The 16,802-nt window shown below is 49.9% G+C and overlaps 1 protein-coding gene across 5 annotated transcripts in view; it reads left to right on the top strand.

Annotated features, from left to right (window-relative positions):
- The window catches only part of LOC102882841 (inositol-pentakisphosphate 2-kinase), a 125,719-nt gene that overhangs the window by 37,900 nt on the left and 71,017 nt on the right, over positions 1-16,802 (top strand). For 4 of the 5 annotated variants that reach the window (XM_025040460.1, XM_025040459.1, XM_025040458.1 and 1 more), the window contains 5 exons: positions 6,340-6,492; positions 7,973-8,407; positions 9,262-10,269; positions 10,554-10,705; positions 11,914-12,124. In XM_025040460.1, the coding sequence (XP_024896228.1) occupies positions 6,340-6,492; positions 7,973-8,407; positions 9,262-10,269; positions 10,554-10,705; positions 11,914-12,124 (1,959 nt within the window). Of the gene's footprint in view, positions 1-6,339; positions 6,493-7,972; positions 8,408-9,261; positions 10,270-10,553; positions 10,706-11,913; positions 12,125-13,948; positions 16,038-16,802 lie in introns of those variants that run through there. The other variant, XM_006922803.3, reaches the window with a different exon arrangement.

The following is a 16,802-nucleotide window of genomic DNA, read 5'->3' as shown; positions in this document are numbered from 1 at the left end:
GTCTGCTGGGACTCTGAGGCCACTGTACCCACATCCTTTTACCAACAAGTAAGCTGAGGTCAGGGGTTCCCTTGGAAGGGATGCTTAGATGGTACCCCACTCACCTACCTTCTTTCTCCATCAGGGCTGATATCCACAGGCTCAGTTGCGAGAAAGAGTTTCCCTGGGAGAAAACCACACCCCCATGGTGACCAATTGGAGCTTGTTTGAGCCCATGGATTTGGGCCGTGTGTTGGGCAGAGATGCCCATACCTATGGTATGGGATGGAACCTCAGTTGCTAAGGGAACCAAAGTGCCGGCCTATGTGTCGTGCAGTGTCAGTAGACAGTGCACTCCCTTGCTTCGTGGTGTCCTGGGCCAGCTTGTGACTTGGATGTGCCTCACATCACTGTCTACAGTACCCACCCTTGGGCCTGGTGATGAACCAAGGTGGGATAGGACTTTTGGGGCCCTGGGGACTTGCACAGGCCCTGCCACAGGTGTGTCTGCCCAAGTCCTGAGTTGGGAAAGTCGAGTCTGCCCCGGCCACAGGCAAAGCTGTCCCAACTTTGTCTTCCCACAACTTAAAGGGCCTTCTAGGTCTGTCAGTCCTGGCGCAGAGACCTGTAGAGAGCTGGTGGGTTTTAGACCTACCCCTTGGCTTCTACTCTGCCAGTTGGCCATGTCAGATCACACTGCCCATCTTTGGGCACCTCTTGAATGCCAAGTGCTGTGACTTAGCAAGGAAGGAGGGAGTACTTAGCTACACCTTTCTGGCAGAGGGATGAGTAAGTGCTCACTTGTGCATTCACAGAAAGTAGGGAGGCTCTGTTCAGGGTGACAGGAAGTGGCAGAGCAAGGGCTTGGTCATGCGAGGGGCTCATGGCCCCTCTATAGCAGTGGGAGCCAGTGAACAGTTCCAGCAGCATTTAAGCAGGGGAGAAGAAATATGAGATGTGAGAACAAAGCCAATTGTGTGAGTATGCCTCGGCTGACTAGAGGTGAGAAAACTAGTTAGGCACATTAGCTAGTTATGGCCGGCTGTGTGGCCTGCAGCAGGTTAGGGTGGTGCATCGGATGGATGCATGAAAAGGCCACAGTTTCCCCAATAGATTTCTTCATCACCATCTTCAGAATAGAGAAGAAGCCCTGAGAGGTACGCTGAGGTTTGGCAACTATGCAGGCCCCTCTCTGTCTTTAGTGTTCTCTCAGCAGCTCACTTGTCCCCTCAGCGCCACTCCTGCCTGATCCATTCTGGTTCCATTCATCACAGCTGGTTCCTTCTGCCCCTCCAGATGTGGGTCCATTTGGTGACAATGTGTTGGTGAGAAAAAATGGCTGATGGCTCTTTGAGAACGCACAGGCCAAGTGGGCAAAGCTACCCTTCGAGGGCAAGAGGCATCAAGCAGGACTGTCTGGGGTCACATCCCCTGCTCGTTAGCAGCTTTCACTGGGGCAACCACACCACCCTATCCATGAGAGGAGGGCTGCCTGACATGGTGCTGACGGTGCTGGGGTCTCCTCTGATCGCTTACCCCAGTGTAACGGCCCACACTCCCCATTCAGGTGCTCTAATTCCAATTTCCAGGGTGGCAAAAACAAAAATTTGTGTTCATTTCCTGTCGCTGCTAGAACAAATTACTGCAAACTGGGGGCTTAAGACAACAAATTTATTCTCTCACAGTTCAAGAGGTCAGAAGCCCCATTTCAAGGTGTCGGCAGGGTTCGTAGAAGAGTCCATCCCATGCCTCTGCCAGCTCCTGCCAGCTCTCCTTGTGTTCTGGATCAGGGGTCTCTAACCCTTGGGCCACATACTGGGTACCAACCCATGGACTGTTAGGAACTGGGCCACACAGCAGGAGGCGAGTGGCAGGCAAGTGAGCGAAGCTTCATCTGTATTTGCAGCTGCTCTCTGGTGCTAGCATCACTGCCTCAGCTCCATCTCAGATCATCAGGCATTAGATTCTCATGTGAGCACCGGTTCCTGGTGCCAGAAAGGTTGGAGACCGCTGCTGTAGATATGCCACCCCAGTCTCTGTATCCGTCTTTTCATGGCCTTCTCCCTGGGTGTCTGTATTTCCAACTCTCCCTTATAAGGACACTAGTCATTGGCCTGCCCTAATCTCCTATGACCTCATCTTAACTTGATTATATCTATAATATTCACAGATTCTGGCAATTAGCTTATCTTTTGGGGCAACACAGTTAAACCTGTAAACAGTCTATCCCCTGGCCCCCACAATTCATATCCTTCCTACATGCAAAATATACCCCATCATAAAATCTCTCAAAGCCCTAACCTGTTCCAGCATCAACTCTAAGATCTCATCTAAATCCTCTAAATCAGGGATGGCGAGACTCTAGGGATGGTCCATCCTGGGACAAAATTGCTCTTTGTGCAGAATATCTGCTTCCAGAAAACAGTGGTGGGACAGGCAGAAGAGAAGGAATAAAGGGCATGCAGGTCCCAGCAAGTGCTGTCCCAATGGAGGAAGTCACACTGGATTTCAAGGTCTGAGAATAATGGTTGTGGCTTGGTGTTTTGCCTTCTGGAACTCAGGATGCCATGGCCTGCTGGCCTCTGAGCCAGCTGGTTGACTGGGAGCAACACGCTTGGTGCTGTCTCCAGAACACTCTTTTCTCATCTTTCGCAGTATGGACAAGCTGAGAATTTTCCAAATCTTCAAGTTCTGGGGTTTGTTGTTGTTGTTGTTGTTTTGCTTACCGGTTCTTTCCTCATTTTCTCTCTTCTTTCACATTTTATTATAAGCAGCAAGGAGAAACCAGGCTGCACTTTCATCACTCTAATTAAAATCTCCTTAGTGAAGTGTCCATGTTCCTTGTATACTAGTTCTGCTCTCCACCCAGCACAAGCACACAACTCAACCAGATTTTCTGCTGCTTTACAATGACGACAGCCTTTCCTCGTCTAAGGAGCACCTTTACCTGGTGTTTACACCTCTCCCAGTGTTCTCTCATGATGCTACATGCACTTCCTAAGACAACGGAAGCTTTCTCTGTGCCTCTCTTCTTTTCACTTTACAAGGATCACATGAAATGATTGTTTCTTGTTTCTGACAACAGTCTCAAGGCAGTCTGGCTTTATTCTGTCATGCTCCTCAAAACTTTCCCAGCTTCTGGCTATGTAACTCCAATGGCCACTTCTGCATTTTCAAGTATCTGTTACAGCAGCACCTCTTTTCCTGATACAACCTGTATTTCTCTTCTTGGGCCACCATGACAAATTGCCACAGACCATTGGCTTAGAAGACAGAAATTTATTCTGTTAGATTTCTTATATCTGAATTGAAGGTATTGGCAGAGCTGTGCTCCCCGTGGAGCCCCTCTAGCTTCTGGTGGTTGGCAGCCCTTGGTTTTCCTTGTCTTGTGGCTTCATCGCTCAAGTCTCTGCCTTGGTGGTCACCTTCCTGTGTAGACTCTATGGCTCTGGCAGGACTGAGGCTAGGTGGTAGCCTCTTTCTGAGGGAAAGCACAGACCAGCTGTGGGGTGCTCCTGCGCAGGCGGTGCACCCTTCCTGTACTGCAGGGATGGGGCTTCTGCGACACGATGTCCTGGCTCCTCTGCAGTGCAGACTCCTAGCCTGACTGCAGCACAGCACCTTCCTCATCTGCTCAGAGCCTTCCTTGGTGTGTCATCCATGGGCAACTTTAGGAAGCCTCAGTGAACTCCTCAGCATAGTCGGTGCTCAGCAGAGAAGGAATGGGGGAAGCCTCTTGGGGTAGTCAAGCACCAGGCGCAGTACCCATAGGAGACAGTGCCAATGAAGAAGCCCTGAGCCAGGCAGATGCCATACATCCAGATCCATTTCTGTGAACATCCCAAAAAGGCAAATCCATGGAGACTCAAAGCAGGTTGGTGGTTACTACTTTGCATACAGTTTCATTTTAGAGTGCTGAAAATGTTCTGGAGCTAGATAATGGTGCATAACTCTGAATAAATTAAAACTACTATTTGTATACTTTCAGTGGGTGAACCTTTTGGTGTGTGAAGAATATCAATAAAGAACAAAGGCGACCCCTGTGCAGGAAGGCTGTGCATGGATTCAGCTCAGCACAGGTTTCCGGGTGTGGCCTGTGCAGTCAGCCTGGAACCTAGTCTTATCTCTGTCTTCTTTTCGACCACCTCAGAGTCACTTGCTTTTTTGAGAGGAGTTATTGAGTTTTAAATAAAGCCTATTTGCAGGGACAGAAATGGAATTTCATGGCCTCCCCAGGCTCATCTCATCTCCTATGTCCTCCCATGCTGAGAGTGGGCAAGTGCTTCCAGCAGGTGTCCCTGGCCAGAGTAGGCTGAACTGCAGGTGAGGAGGACCCAGCCTGCCTTACCAAAGTGGATGTGGTGAGCACATGGTCATGGTTCTGATATATTAGTCATTGTGTTAGTAATGAAGGCTCACTGGAGAAGCAGACCAATAAGGGTGTATGTGTGTGTGTGATGGAGAGCATGTGTGTATGATAGGGTGTGTCTGTGAGAGATGGAAAATGAGTATGTGATGGTGTATGTGATGGAGGTGGAGAGTATGTTTGTATATATGCTGGAGGGTATGTGTGTGATGGAGGGTTTGTGTATGTGTGTAGAGAGGGAGATTTATTGTAAGGAGTCACCTCAAAGGATTGTGAAGTCTGACAGGCCCCAAATCTGCATGGCAGGACAGCTGGCTGGAAACCCAGGGAAGAGTCCATGTTGTAGCTCAAGTCCAAAGGCTACCTGGAGGCAGAATTTCTCTTCCTGAGAATTCTGGTCTTTTTTTTTTTTTTTTAAGGCCTTTGTCTGATGGGATGAGGCCCATCACACTATGAAGGGTCATCTTGCTGTATTTAAAATCGGCTATTTTAGGTGTTATTCTCATCTGCATGGTGACATGTAGACTGGTGTTTGACCAACTATCTGATCGCTGGGACTTAGCTAAGTTGACACTAAAATTAACTTTCACAGTTGGGCTATAAATGTATGATGACCTGCGTCAAGGTTGTACGAGAACTTTGTTAGGGATTTCTAGCTGCCTCTCCAGATAAATGAAAATGAGTCAGTGAGTGTTTCATATTGCTGCTTACACTGTCATTGTGCTTATTTTTTCCTATTTACCAGGAGTTTTACTTTCTTGGGTAGGGGGTCTTTTCTCTAGTTGGTAACTCAGTGTCTGTTTCCTCTGGCGTCAGCTCTCGGGCACTTCTTTGGGTCACTTACTGAGGAGGCTGTGTCCTTCCATTTGCTAGAGATCATGGTAGTAAGCCTTTGTCAGAGTGCTAGCTGTACGTGATGACTCTCCCCTCTTCTCTTGCTTTTCTTTTTTCTTTTCGGTTCTGTTTCATTGTACCAGTGCACCATCACTGTTTTGTGTGTGCCTGTGTGGAATCTTAGAATCTTGTCTGCAAAGTGTGTGCATGGATGTGATCACGAGAACTCCCAGCACCATTGGAGAGAACAGAGCGAGCTGTGGGGCCTCATGGGTGAGGCGTTTCTAGCCCAGGGCCCTGGTTGGGTGGTGGTGGTCTGAGGGCACCAGATCTTTGCAGATATTCGAAGATACCACTTGGAGTAGCAGGGGAAGTGAGGGGAGATAGTTTGTCTAGGGGACAGTTCTGCCCGCAGGGACATTGGCCCTATCTGGAGACAGTTTTAGTTGTCATAACAGGGAAAAGGGCTGTATTTGGTTGGCAGGAGTCAGGGAACTGCTAAACATCCTTCAGTGGCCAAGATGACCCCAGATTGTCACAGGGTCTGGGACCAAGGGACCCAGGTTCTTGCTCATGGTACGTGGCAACATCAGGTTGAGAAATCCACAGGTAAGTCTGCTCTCGTCACTCCTTGCAGGATGTCAGACTCCTTCAAGGCAACTTGGAGGCAGGAACTATTTTTTTTTAATAGCTTTATTGAGATAATTCACATCCTTATAACTCACCCACTTTGAGTGGGTTTTAGTATAGTCACAGATTTATGCACCATCCCAAACCAGTTTTAGAACATTTCATCACTCCAGAAAAGAAACCCTGTTAGCAGTCACTGTCAGTCCTCCCTGCAACTACTGATCTACCTACATTTTGTCTCTGGATTTTCTTGTTCTGGACATTTCATATGTGTGCAGTCATATAATATGGCACCTCTTATATCTGGCTTATTTCACTTTGTTTTCAAGGTTCATTCATGTTATAACATGGAGGAGTTGAGGGTCAGAATGAGTTGAGACCCTTCGCTGGTCACCCTCACCCAACACCGCCTGGGGCCCCAGCTCCCCTCCAGGCAGCTGTGTTTGACTTGACTGTGCTGAGCTTCCTGTGCTCCAGGGGTGGTGGGGCCAGCTGGGGCAGGCTGGTCACATCCGGCTTTCTCCTGGCAGATCAACCAGAATGTGGAGCTCCAGCGGGGCCGCCTTCGGGATGACATCAAGGAATACAAATTCCGGGAGGCCCGCCTGCTGCAAGACTATTCGGAGCTGGAGGAAGAGAACATCAGTCTGCAGAAGCAGGTGTCTGTGCTCAGGCAAAACCAGGTGAGTGACTGGCCTGGGCAGGTGGGTTGGCTTTGGACCATGGCTAACGTAACCCCTCACTTTGCCATCTCTATGGTCAGCAGGTGTTCCTGCCTCCTTCCACACACCTGAGCCCAGGGTTGCACATCACCGTGGTGGTAGAGTCCATCTCCTGCATGACCATGAGAATAAGTCCTCTGGCTGTAGTGTTTGCTGACCCAGTTTGGCCTGGCTACATGTCTTGGCCAGCAAAAATGGGGAAAAATAGAGAAGCCAATAAAGAGGTGACACCAGAAAACTCTAGAGGCTGGGAGTCCAGCTCAGTTCCCTTTCAGGTGCTGACAGGAGGCCCAAGACATCCTCATGTCCTGTGGTACCCTGGAGCTGTCAGCCTTCCCATCCTTCCTGCCTTGGGGGAGCCTCTGGGTGAAGACAGTGGGCCTTTCTTGAGGAGCAGTGTGGTGATGTCAAAGTTGTCATCTTCTGCCCTCAAGTAATCTCAGCAGTGGATGGGATGAGGAGGGTCATCTTCACCTGTGATATGACACCCAGGTGGTCCTGTGCACTCAGGTCCCTCAGTGTTTGCCCTTGGCACATACCTCTCCAAGAGCTACAGCCCTGCAGGGACCTTTTACCCAGTTTAAATTCTGCATAGGAAAGTGTGGGCCCATGTGTTTATCCCAACACAGAATCTCTGTGTTTATAAAAACCAGCAGAGGACTCATTGCTCCCTGAGAATGCAGGCACAGGAGCTTTGCATCTGGCCACAAAAGAGGCCTTCTGTGATGCTCTGCTGGTCAGCTCTTATACGCACAAGAGTCCTAAGGAGAGGGAAACCTTACCTCTGGGCCCTGGGTGGCATGTGGTGGAGTCTAGCCCCCTTCCTGGAGTTCTCCTCTGGGCTGCAACTCACAGAGATCCGCTTAGTCCTGCCTATGAATCGTTTGTTCCTTATTTTTTTGCATAAATATTACAGAATAATAAAAAACATTTTTCAAAATTGCCTGTAGACCTTGAGCCCCTACAACCAGCACAGGTTTCTGCCTGCTCTTTCCTTGTCCATCTGCAAATACAGTTTCAGCAGGCATGACTTTGTGTTCTGCCTCTCCCACTCACTCAGGTGTCTCCGGATACGGGTGCTGACGGGTTGCAGCACATCCCACCTCGCTGAGAACTTTAGTTCCTTGGTTTTGAAATATCATTAGAAGTAATGGTCTAGATACATATTTTATCTTAGACTATCTAGGCAACTATAAAGTAGTTTTATAGAACTTAAAATACACTTGGTGACATATTAAGCCATCTTAACAAATTTGCAGTGCGATGTGTTTGTTTTGATTTCCACAGAGTCTCCAGCTCAGCTCCAGCTGTCGTACTATGCACACTTGTCCTTTGTGTTTATACCTCATGCCCGGAACCCTCTGAGCAGCCATGGAGTTAGCACATTGGTGCTTCCTCCTGATGGTTCAGGCTTAAAAGGGTATCGACCTTTCTTTCTCAGGTGGAGTTTGAGGGCCTCAAGCATGAGATTAAGCGTCTGGAGGAGGAGACTGAGTACCTCAACAGCCAGCTGGAGGATGCCATCCGGCTCAAGGAAATCTCAGAGCGGCAGTTAGAGGAGGCATTGGAAACCTTGAAGACAGAGCGGGAGCAGAAGAACAGCCTGCGCAAGGAGCTGTCGCATTACATGAGCATCAATGACTCTCTCTACACCAGCCACCTGCACGTCTCCCTGGATGGCCTCAAGCTCAGTGATGATGCTGAGGCCCTGGCCAATGGCTTTGAGCACAGCGGCTTGGCCAAGCTGCCACTGGATAATAAGACCTCTGTGCCCACCAAGGATGGCCTGGCCCCACCCTGCCCCAGCCTTGTGTCTGACCTCCTCAGCGAGCTCAACCTTTCTGAAATCCAGAAGCTGAAGCAGCAGCTGATGCAAGTGAGTGGGGGGCCTACTTCCACTCCTAGCATGCCCCCATCACCCACCCCCAACACTTTGTTGAGTTCACGAACCTTATCTCACATTTATCTGAAACTGCTATTGCTACATAAATGGACCTGTAGCATTATAGGTGGAAGATGCCCCGAGAAGTAGGTTTCTGATTATGACATTGAAGTTTGACACCACTCAGGGTTTTGACACCACTGTCCCTCTGCAGTGCCCACATGTAGTCTTCCTTGCTGTGTCTTGCAGACATGCCACATCAGGATTTCCTGTCCTGAACTGAACAGAATCTCAGGGTCTGTACCCAGGTCCTCAGTTTGCTGCACATCTCTGAGGAGGGGCCCATGTGGCCCCCAAACTTCTGGGTGGTAGAAGACTGACCTCACACATGGTACCCCTACCTAGACATGTTACCAAACTCAAGGGCTTTGTCACTTGAGGTATTCTATTCAAGAAAAAGACGCGGCTGTTGTTAGGTAGTCAGGGAGACAGGATTCTTATATCCAAAGCTCTGTCTCCCAGAAGGGAGGCTTAGCCATGCTTATATATGCTGTTTGGTTAATAACATGTTGATTTTTTTTTTGCAGTTGGCTAAATTTATCTCGTTGGGTCATGGTCAAGCTCATCTGGTTACAGCTGTGTCCATAAAACACTGGCACTACATTTTAACATTTAGCAAGAATAGTATATAGTAAGAATCACCCAGACCTTGAGACCCTTGTTCTATCTAACAGTGTCACAGACAGGCCAGCAAGATGAGAGATGGGGTCACTATTGGGTTTTTTCTTGGATTCACCAGTTGTGTGGACTCCTGCAAGCTGTTAACAGGCCCTTCTGTGCCTTTGCAGATGGAGCGGGAGAAAGTGGGCCTGCTGGCAACACTGCAGGATACACAGAAACAGCTGGAGCAGGCGAGGGGGGCCCTGTCAGAGCAGCAAGAGGAAGTGAACCGCCTCACAGAGAACCTGAGTGCTCTGCAGCGCCTGCAGGCTGGCAAGGAGCGACGCACGGCCTTGGATAGTGAGAAAGAGCGTGACAGCCACGAGGATGGTGACTACTATGAGGTAGACATCAATGGGCCTGAGATCCTGGCCTGTAAGTACCGTGTGGCCCTGGCAGAGGCTGGTGAGCTCCGGGAGCAGCTGAAGGCTCTGTGCAGTGCACACGAGGCCAGTGAGGCTTGGCACGCTGAGGAGAAGGGTCGACACGAGGCTGAGAGTCAGGCGCTCACTGAGAAGGTATCCCTGCTGGAGAAGGCCAGCTGCCAGGACCGTGAGCTGCTGGTCCGGCTGCAGACAGAGCTGAAGAAAGTCAGTGATGTTGCAGGTGAGACACAGGGCAGCCTGAGTGTGGCCCAGGATGAGCTGGTGACCTTCAGTGAAGAGCTAGCCAGTCTCTACCACCATGTGTGCATGTGCAACAATGAGACTCCCACCCGTGTTGTGCTGGACTACTACCGAGAGGGCCCAGCTGGTGCAGGTCGCTGCAGCCCTGAGGCCCGTGGGCGCCACTCACCTGTCCTGCCCAAGGGGCCGGCAGCTGCTGAGGGTGGGGCTGGGGACAGCAACCCTTCACCTAGCTCCTCCCTGCCCTCACCTCTGAGTGACCCACGCCGGGAACCCATGAACATCTACAACCTGATTGCCATCATCCGTGACCAGATCAGGCACCTGCAGGCAGCTGTGGACCGTACCACAGAATTGTCACGGCAGCGCCTGGCCTCTCAAGAGCTGGGCCCCGCTGTGGACAAGGACCGAGAGGCACTCATGGAAGAGATCCTCAAACTCAAGTCACTGCTCAGCACCAAGCGGGAGCAGATCACCACGCTGCGCACGGTGCTCAAGGCCAACAAGCAGGTGCGCACTGTACTTGGGTGGCAGGGTGGGCGGGGCTCCTCATCCTCTCCAGTGTCCCTCCCAGGGCCTTTGTCACCACTAAGTAGCCCAAGCCTTAGGCTGCAGCCTGTAGTGGTCATGCTACTGAAGGAAAGATGTGAGAGAGCCTCAACTTGGTGCCCTGGGAGAGGCTAGCACACTGAGGGGCCAGGGGCATGCTGGGGTCTTGGCCTGTGGCACTTGCTGAAACAGGAGAACAACTCTTGCGCCTCTCACCCACCTACTTTGTGTGTCTATGACCCCAGACAGCAGAAGTGGCCCTCGCCAACCTGAAGAGCAAGTATGAGAATGAAAAAGCGTTGGTGACCGAGACCATGATGAAGTTGCGCAATGAACTCAAAGCCCTCAAGGAGGATGCAGCCACCTTTTCCTCCCTGCGTGCCATGTTTGCTACCAGGTAACCCTTACTGTTCCTTTCACTGCTTGGCCCTGGGGAAAGTGTCATTCCTGAAATTTGTAAAAATCCGGAGGGCCCAGTTTTATCTCCACTTTACATGTAAGATGAGGGAGCTGAAGGCAAAAGGCTAAGAGGACGGGTTCCCAGAGGTTGGGCTGCATGTGTGCAGTTAACACAAGTTAGATTTGAGGTCAATAACTGACAAATGATGAGTTTGCCCCCGAGAAATTGGCAAGAAGTTTGTAAGTTAAGAAAGAAGATCATCTCATTGTCTGCTCCCCTCTCCCCGCATGAGGGGTCCCAGTGTTCCCTGTCTGACCCTGCTGGTCAGAAATGGGGAGGAGGGTTGGGAGCGGGGAAGCAAAGCAGGGACACAGCCCTGGGAAGTTCACAGCTTCCTGGTGTTTCTGCAGTCCTGAGGGGCATATCGCCATCTGCTGGCCAGTGTCTGGCAGGCACCAAGGGACTAGCCCTTAGGTAGTCTAGGCATGTGGGATGGGAGAGTTGGAAGAAAAGGAAAATTTCAGGCTTCTAGGGAAGCCTCTTCTCTTGGGCAGAATGCTTGGGAAAGATCTCAGTCCCTCAGCACTAGTTATGTTGTCTCACTTCAACTCGTTAAAAAACCTGACTTCTCAGATGGATCTGAGATCATAAACCTGCTCATGACTGGCTGGGTAGGGGTTAAAACTCGCTGTGGGCCATTGATCGGTGGAGAAGGAAGAGTTGCAGCTGGGCTGTGGGTGGGTGTGCCCACTGCCCCCTCCACCCAAGCCCCACTCGCTCCCTCAGGGACAGACCCCGACTGGGCATTTTTCTCTCCCAGCTCCATACCCCAGTGGTGGTGGTGAGGGCACATGTCACAGTTAAGCAGATGCCAAAATGGGTTGTTCACAGTGTCCACATTTGCCCTTTTCAGGCTCTGGTTGGCCATTCAGTGCAGATTTACTGAGTACTTCCTGTGTGTAAACACTGATATAGGAACAATCTGAGTCTTTCCCCTGGATTACCTGAGGACTTGAAGGGCAGCCTCCACTTTCTTTAGTGAAAATAGGCTTCATAGAGCCTCTCCCAGAGAAAGCCAAACTGCTAAGGGATAGGATCTCTTCTAGCCCAATAAGCAGAGGGACCCCAGTGAAGTCCTCCCATCTTCAGCCCATGTCCCCTGCCTGGGTCCTTCAGCCATGCTCTCATTTCTCATGTCCCTACAGGTGTGACGAGTACATCACACAGCTGGACGAGATGCAAAGGCAGCTGGCAGCCGCCGAGGATGAGAAGAAGACACTCAACTCGTTGCTGCGCATGGCTATCCAGCAGAAGCTCGCACTGACCCAGCGACTAGAGCTGCTTGAGCTGGACCATGAGCAGACCCGGCGGGGCCGCACCAAGACCACCTCCAAGGCCAAGCCCAGCACCCCAAGCGTAAGTCACACCTGCGCCTGTGCCAGCGACAGGACCGAGGGCGCTGGGCTCACTACTCAGGTGCTCTGTGGCGAGAAGTATAACATTTGCTGTGATTAGGGCCAGAGGGCCGCACACTACAGCTAACTTGCCACATGTCACCTGTCTGCTTCACCTCAACTAACCTGGCAGCAGCGGGACCGCGGTGCTAGGCTGGTCTTAACCATGACTAACGCACAGAGGGAAGGATTTAGCCGACGTGGCGTACTGCTCCACCTGGACACTGCAAGCTTTGTGTCTGCTTCTCATCCTTCAGGACCACCCTTCACAGCACTTTGGCAGGGTCGGGGTAGGGGTCAGGGCGGGGTTGGAGCCATGAGTCCTTACAAAAATATGGCTTCCCAGGGCCTGGGTGTCATCGGCTCCCGCAGGAAGGGGCAGACCCTGAATTGAAACTTGCATGTCCTCCATATGTATCTATGTGCAGTTGTGCTGTCCTGGCACTCAGAAAGCAGTGTTAGAGGTTCCAGCCGGGGTTCCACCTATAGCCTCAGATGATGGAGAGAATTACTTTGTAGTTCATGCAGCATTTCACTGCAAATCTTATTTGGTACAGAGGTACAGAATTCTTTCCTCTAAACCCAGAGAAAGAGCAGTCCTGAGCCCTGAGTCCTCCAGCCCAGGCATACATGTGTGCCAGGCAGCAGTCACACTCATATGGCACAAGCACTCCTGGCCATACCCCGAGACCAGAACTCACAGCCTCAACTTCTGTTTCTGAGAACTGCACACTGGTTTAGTGGGCTGTGAGGTGACAAATTGGCAGGCCCAAGGCCTGGGGTTTTTTCAGTGAAAAAAACTTCCCAAGTGCCTGACCAGACTCCTGTCCTTGGAGGAAGCCTGTCCTTTTGTCCTTGGAATGTCCCCAGCTTTCAGAGCAAATTTCTCCAGTCCATGTTCCATTATCAGGCCTTCCTTCCAGGAGATGTTAGATCCTAAGATACAAAGCTCTGGAAACCCCCAGCCTGAACCCAGCCCTGTGTGGGAAAGGAACCTTGCATGGGTCCAGGGCTAGTTCGAGGATTCACTGAGGTGGAATATGGTTCTCCTTAATCTCCGCAGTTGCAGGATGGTGACAGGCAGAAGAGGCAGCTGTGGGGCTCTCCCGTTCCCAGAGGCTGCAGTCACATCAGAGGTTTGGCATCAGGCCATCTGAGTTGACACATATGGAAGCAGAACCTCTCAGTATTTTTCTCCCTGTCACCCAGTGGGGGCCACCGAGCATGAGGCTGTGGTCCTCTCCCTGAAGGGCTCCTTGCCTCATCTCTCCATGTCCCAGAGGGGGAATTTGCTTTGCCCCTTCACATAGCTATCTGTCCCCACTCTCCTCTTCCCCTTGGTTCCCAAGTGTGTCTCAGTTCTCACCAGACTCTAGGTGCTACACATACCACCTTGAGTTTTGCAGACTGCTGGAATGGAAAGATACTGGTTGGGCATGCCTGTTCCCCGCTCTGGGCTGCTTTGCTGTTGGGATGTTGGGTCTTGGATTCCCCTCCCACTTGAGAAGGGTCAAGCTGTCCCTCCTGTGCAATCAGGTCTTCCAGGGGCATGGCTGTCTGCTGGCCCTGCACACCGCTTCTGACCCCCCATCGCCGAGCCTGGCACACAGCTTCTCTTCATAATTTTAAAGTATCTTCATTAGGCACTCGGGGCTAGAGGCGCCCCTAACACATGCAGGTCTAGTCTGTTGCTACTAACGCACCCACACCCTCACAGCTCGGTGAGAACTTTACTTATCTGACAGGTGACTGGTTCTAACACTGTCTTGTTTTCTCCCATTTTCAGCTGTAGATTAGCTGCCGGGAGAACTCGGCTGCCGGCCCTGTCACACTGCAGCCCCTCCCCTCCCCTCCCATGGGCCCACGCAGAGGAAGGAAGGGCAGCCTAAAAGTCCACTTAGAAACGTTTTTGGATATACCACTGCAGTTCTTTTCAAAATAGCATTCCCAAGTTTTTAATGGCAGAGGAAAAAAGCTTTAATGTTCAGAAAGCCGCCAACTGCTACTTGGAAGGGCCTTGTACAAGCGCTGAAGAACCTGCTGGAACAGCGACTGCTAGGCTTGCTTAGGAACCCGCTAGAAACATTTGCCACTGGGGCCTCCCTGTTACAGATACTGCTTTTTCATTTGATCAACCTGTGCACTTTTGACATTTTAATATTATATTTGCTTCCTTAATCCCTCACATAGAGACGGTTTCAAATACCGTGGTCCATCTCATGGTCCTATAGTGCTCCATCTTAGCTCCCGACGTGTTGATCTGACATCAGCACGTGCGCAGATGTGTCCTAGTGTGTAGCTCTGGACTGTTTAGATGAAGGCTTCGACCCAGCAAAGAGCTCAGCTAAACATATCCACGCTGTGGTTCAGCAACCTTTTTGATTATACGGCATTGTGGTTCATGTTTGAAATTACAGGTTTTAAATGCCATGTTCATTAAGAAATCCAGGGTATTCTGATTCTGGGGTTTTTCATATTGTATTATTATTATTCTTAGGAATAGTTCAATGTAACAAGAAGAAAACTTGACCTTTGCTCTGGTTAAACAGTTATAGGCACTTGAAAACAAAAAGATAAATTATTGAGTGAGTAGTATTACCTACAAATTCCAGAATTTTCTGGGCTTTAGGACCTTGTGAAGCATGACTGATTAACAGAATTTTATACAACTGTACCAGTGAAATTCCAAATTGGAATTGTTTTGTTATTCTGGTTGTTGTGCCAAATTGTGGTACACTTAGAAAATTCTGCAGTCAATTTTTAAGGTGTTCTATTTCAACACCTTTTTGCTAGTAATCATTGCCAGTAGTGCCTTCATCAGCTAAGGGAGGTGTCCCAGCATAGTTTATTCTCTAAAGTGGACAGTGAAGAGCCAGTTGGGAATGTTGAAGGCCAGTGTGGACTAATAGGTGTGAATGGGCTTGAACCTTCATGCCTGAAACTGGGCATCTTCATTGAGGGAAAGAAAACAATTGTGCAAAATTCTGTTAGTCAGTGATTCTTTACTGTGCAGATCCTTGCAAATTCAGGGGCTGAGAAATGAAAGTGAACACAAACCTTGAGCGTGCTCTGGGAACCAAATGGACTTTATGGGACAAGCTAAGCAAGTGGTGTGAATAATATGCCACGTTTGTGAAGAGCCGCCGGGCGGCAGGGGAGCCAGTGCTGTCGGCCTCATGCAGTGGGGGTGAGGGCTAGCCATAGTATTCTTTGCAAATGTGAGAAAAAGACATTATATATTCTCTTGCTTGGTGTAACTAATCACTGTTAATTTCAGGAAACAGAACTGGCTAAAGCTCCTTAGCAAACCAGGTCTGTGTCCTGTCCAATTTGCTGAGTGAGGCTGTATGAATGATCAAATTGGTACTTGAAGAGGAAGAAGAAAGTGTCCTTCCTCCTCCAAAATAAAGGACAAATTATTATAAGTAGCAAGAATAAAAGTTCTGTTTCCTGGAACGAGCATTTATTCCTAGTTGTAGGGACCTGTATTTTTACCTTCTATTACAGTGTTGATTCATAAGAAATAATGTTACATTTATGATAACTTCATCTGTATGGGGTATTTATTTGCAATGATGTCTGAGTACTGTATTTTTTCCCCCTGTGCATTGCCTTAGTGTCAGAATGTTGTCTTTATTTTAAGATCATATGCATGTTCTCCTGCCAAAGACCCTTTACACAGACCCAAACAAAAATGCCTTCAGATTCTGAGAAAATGAGGCAGAGCATGGAAAAGGAATAGGAAGGAGAAATCTGTTGGGACTAGGGACAGACATGGCATGAAAGTCTGTAAAGCCAGTGCACATAGGAACAGTGGGCCTGGGTGAAGGGTCACATTGTTAGGACCAATAAATAAAGAATAATACAAAGACAAATCACAAGGCTTGTTATCTGTGGCTGCTCTGACTTGCTACTCCAGGTGACTGTGGGTCCTGCTATGCACTGTATTTCCAGCACCTAAAACAAAACCAGCCTATCAGAAACCCTGGTGGTGGGAGCTGGAAGCAACCTTGGGTCCAAATTGGGAGGTGTGGGGAGAAGAGGGAGTTTGGGGTGCCTCCTCAGATGGGTGTCACATGTTGTGAACAACTAGCACCGTGGCAATGAGAGCACACTGCTTTCACACTGTCCTGACTTGAACCTATCTTCAGTTTGAAACTTTCTTTCAAGACTTGTTTTTCTAACTCCATGGCTAGAAAGATTCTTCCTCTTCTGCTAGCCCGTGTTGACCCAACAGATCCCTGGAAGAGATTGAGAAGAGTCTGCTTTAGATCTGGAGGAGACCCCTAGGAGGAGGGGACACTGGTAGTGGGCTGTGCAGGGCAGGGCCTTTCCAGGTGGGGACGCTACCTTTCCCTTGGCTCTCATCATGTGTGGGGCACATTGTGGCCTTGGCCCAGTCTCATGTGTTGGCGAATGTTTGATTTGCACAAGCACAGAGACTGAGGCCTTCCTTGCCCCTCAGCATGCTCTGGGTTCTTGCATATGCTATTTTTGATTTCAGGGGTCGAGTGACAGCCTTCCAGGTAGGCGGCATCCTAGGAGCCTGTGGGAGGGGGCATTTGGTGCTGAAAGGCCTCCTGCTCAGCCTTCTAAGAGGGAATGTCTCCACTCCCACCACCTCCATCTCCATAGCAGTT

The sequence above is a fragment of the Pteropus alecto genome, unplaced genomic scaffold (assembly GCF_000325575.1).
Source record: "Pteropus alecto unplaced genomic scaffold, ASM32557v1 scaffold129, whole genome shotgun sequence".
NCBI classification, from domain to species: domain Eukaryota; kingdom Metazoa; phylum Chordata; class Mammalia; order Chiroptera; family Pteropodidae; genus Pteropus; species Pteropus alecto.
The sequence above is the reverse complement of the archived record's forward strand: the minus strand, read 5'-3'. Positions and strand labels throughout refer to the sequence as shown.